The sequence below is a fragment of the Quercus robur genome, chromosome 4 (assembly GCF_932294415.1).
Source record: "Quercus robur chromosome 4, dhQueRobu3.1, whole genome shotgun sequence".
NCBI classification, from domain to species: domain Eukaryota; kingdom Viridiplantae; phylum Streptophyta; class Magnoliopsida; order Fagales; family Fagaceae; genus Quercus; species Quercus robur.
In genome coordinates this window covers 6,723,506-6,726,304 of record NC_065537.1, presented here as the reverse complement: position 1 = coordinate 6,726,304, position 2,799 = coordinate 6,723,506, and the positions used below count along the sequence as shown (strand labels likewise).

General features: G+C 34.1%; 1 protein-coding gene across 1 annotated transcript; it reads left to right on the top strand.

The window, feature by feature from the left end:
* Positions 1–749: 749 nt before the first annotated feature.
* LOC126721265 (uncharacterized) lies at positions 750–2,298 on the top strand. Its single transcript, XM_050424319.1, has 2 exons — positions 750–943; positions 1,356–2,298. Exons 1-2 carry the CDS (start codon positions 750–752, stop codon positions 2,296–2,298), a joined length of 1,137 nt encoding a protein of 378 aa, XP_050280276.1.
* The last annotated feature ends 501 nt before the right edge of the window (positions 2,299–2,799 follow it).

Here is a 2,799-nt window from a genome sequence, read left to right as displayed (position 1 = left end):
AACTTCTAAGGCAAAACCTCTCCGGGTGATTTTAAGGTCACCACTCCCGATAATTCACTATTATCACAAGCGGTTACAAGTAAAGGAATCCCAATACCTTATACCAACCTATAGTTGAACCCTTACCCCAATATCCAATTGGACTTGTTCTGTAGTGACAATCTCTCTTTTTAATGCACGGCTCCCAGTATGTAACTAACCAATAAATGCGATCCCAATATGCGACTTAATCACCAACTTGAGAAGGATGTTGGCTGTAAAGTTCTTCAGTTCATTAAACGGTGAAGATCACGAAATTGCTTGGTCACAAAACCCTAAGGTGTACAAACACAGCAGTTTCTTCAAGATGAACTAGGGCAAACTAGGTTTCCAGTCACAATTTGCATGAATAACACTTTGCTTCACACTTGTGCAATTGTGCTCCTTGTAACGGCCCTTAAAATAATCCTTATATATGTTTAAGGTTGTGAGAAAAGAAAGCCCAAACACATACTCATGGATTGGAATGAAATCAGAACTGAAAATCTGATTTTCATAATTCTCGATAGATACACTATCTGTCGAGCAGTTGTAGAGCTTTAAAAACCAGTACTTCATTACTTGATTCTTGGACAGACTTGCATGACTTTAACATTTGAACTTGAAACCTAATTCCTTGAAGTATTAAACATATCCTAGATCTACCCAATTACAAATAAAATGTTTTTTGTCAAAGGATTAGCCAATACATGATGACATATGTTCCTAACATGAATCACATTAGTGAATGGTCTACTGCACAAAAGGAAGCAGTAAGCTTTAACAGTAAAGCTATGAATGCGATATTCAATGTTGTTTCCATGGAAGAGTTTAAGAGAATCTCAAATGTGGAGATTGCTCACACTGCATGGAACATCTTGCAAACTGTGCATGAAGGCACTAAGGCAGTAAAGATTAATAAACTGTAGCAATTGACATCTAGGTTTGAAAGTATTAGAATGTTTGAAGATGAGTCTTTTGATGAATTCTATGCAAAATTGAATGACATTGTTAATTTTGCTTTTAATTTGGGTGAAGTCTATGATCAACCTAAAATTATTAGGAAAATTCTTAGATCTTTGACCGAGGACTTTAGACCCAAAGTGACTACCATCACTGAAAGTAAAGATGTTAACTCTATCCCTGTAGATGAACTGGTAGGATCTCTTCAATCCTATGAATCTAATTTACCTAAGACTAATAAATCCAAATCTATGATGATGTTGACTGCCATCTATTGATGATGTTGATGATTGTGGATTTGATGATGAACTATCATCTACTGAGATTACATATCTTGCCAAGAACTTTAGAAACTTTCTGAGAAACAATAATAGGAGGGCAAGAAACAGAAACAATGTTGATACTAGGAATGTGAAGAAGAATGAAACTGCTAAGAACAATAATGGTGAAAAACCAAAAGAAAAAGTAGGTCAATCTTCAAATAATTCTTTAGGACAACAATGTTATGGTTGTCAGGATTATGGTCATATGAAATCTGAATGTCCAACCTTCTTGAGGTCACTAGGTAAGGCTATGGCTGTTACTTTGAGTGATGATGAAGTGTCTGATCATGAGTCTAAAAGTAATCAAGAAGAAAACTTCATGGCTTTCACTGCTACTGCTGTAGTAAGTGAAATTGAGACTGCCGATGAGAATCTTTCTGATGGAGAACTTTCTAAAAATGCAGATTTGCAGGAAGCTTATAAAAAGCTTTGCAAGATAGCAACTAAAGATGCTATGAATGTAGAATTAAGTTTGAAAAAGATAAACACTCTTGAATTGGAAAAGAAAATTTTGCTGTTGAAATTGTTTAATGCTAATAAACTCCTAAACTCTGTTAAAATTGAGAATGTGTCTTTGCTTGAAAAAGTTAGGAGTTTAGAATTAGAATTATCTGTTGCTAGAGAACAAATAGATAGAACTTCTACCTCTAAACTAGATGAGATGTTACATGTTCAAAAGTCTGTTTTTGATAAGACTAGTCTAGGGTTTGTTGATAATGGATCTTCTACCGTTGTGAATCCTCCTAAGTTTGTACTTGCTACATCATCTTCTTATGTTTGTCAAACTTCTACTAATGTTAAGGTTCATAAGGTAGTTGCTCCTGTTTCTAGAAAAACTAGAGTAGACCTCAGTGAGTCTGAGCCCAAAAAGTCTAATCAATCTAGAAACAAGAAAAACCACAAACCACAGTGGTTTTGTCACTTTTGTGGAAAAGTTGGGCATACAAGACCAAATTGCTTTAAGCTGCAAGCTTTAAAGAAATCTCCCGAATAAAAAGTGTCTGTGTCAAAAGCACAAGATCCTGTTACACTTATTCATGAGTTGGTAAAGGTTCTTGAGAATTTGGGGATTTTGTGAAATTGGGCAAAATTAAGTGAAACTGACTTATGAAATTGATAAATTGAGTAATTATAACCTGTTTTATACTTGTTGTGATATCCAATTTGTCAATACAAGGTTTTATTTGAGAATTTTTTGGTTTTCAAATTGAGAATTTTCTATAATTCTTAAATTTACCTTGACAATTTTGCAAATTGTGATGATTCTGGATTGTGTAAGAACATTAGATCGTGCATCATGCAAGAATCAATGTCATGCATCATATAGTTTTTTTAAAAAAAAATTGCATGTTATCTTGTCTCTAATCCTTCTTATGTAGTCTACTCTTGGTTTTTGTTTTTTTTTTTTTTGTTGTTTTTACTCTTAGACATGGCTCTTAAACCTAGTGGGAAATTTAAGACTAGAGCCAAAAGGACCCTTGGTTCTCCCTCTTCA

What these genes read in the sequence shown, in the direction of transcription:
- LOC126721265 (XM_050424319.1), top strand. Translation starts at nt 750, where the DNA reads ATGAATCACATTAGTGAATGGTCTACTGCACAAAAGGAAGCAGTAAGC. An exon ending in GCAGTAAAGATTAATAAACT is followed by an intron (nt 944 to 1,355) that starts GTAGCAATTGAC and finishes AAACAATAATAG; the next exon opens with GAGGGCAAGAAACAGAAACA.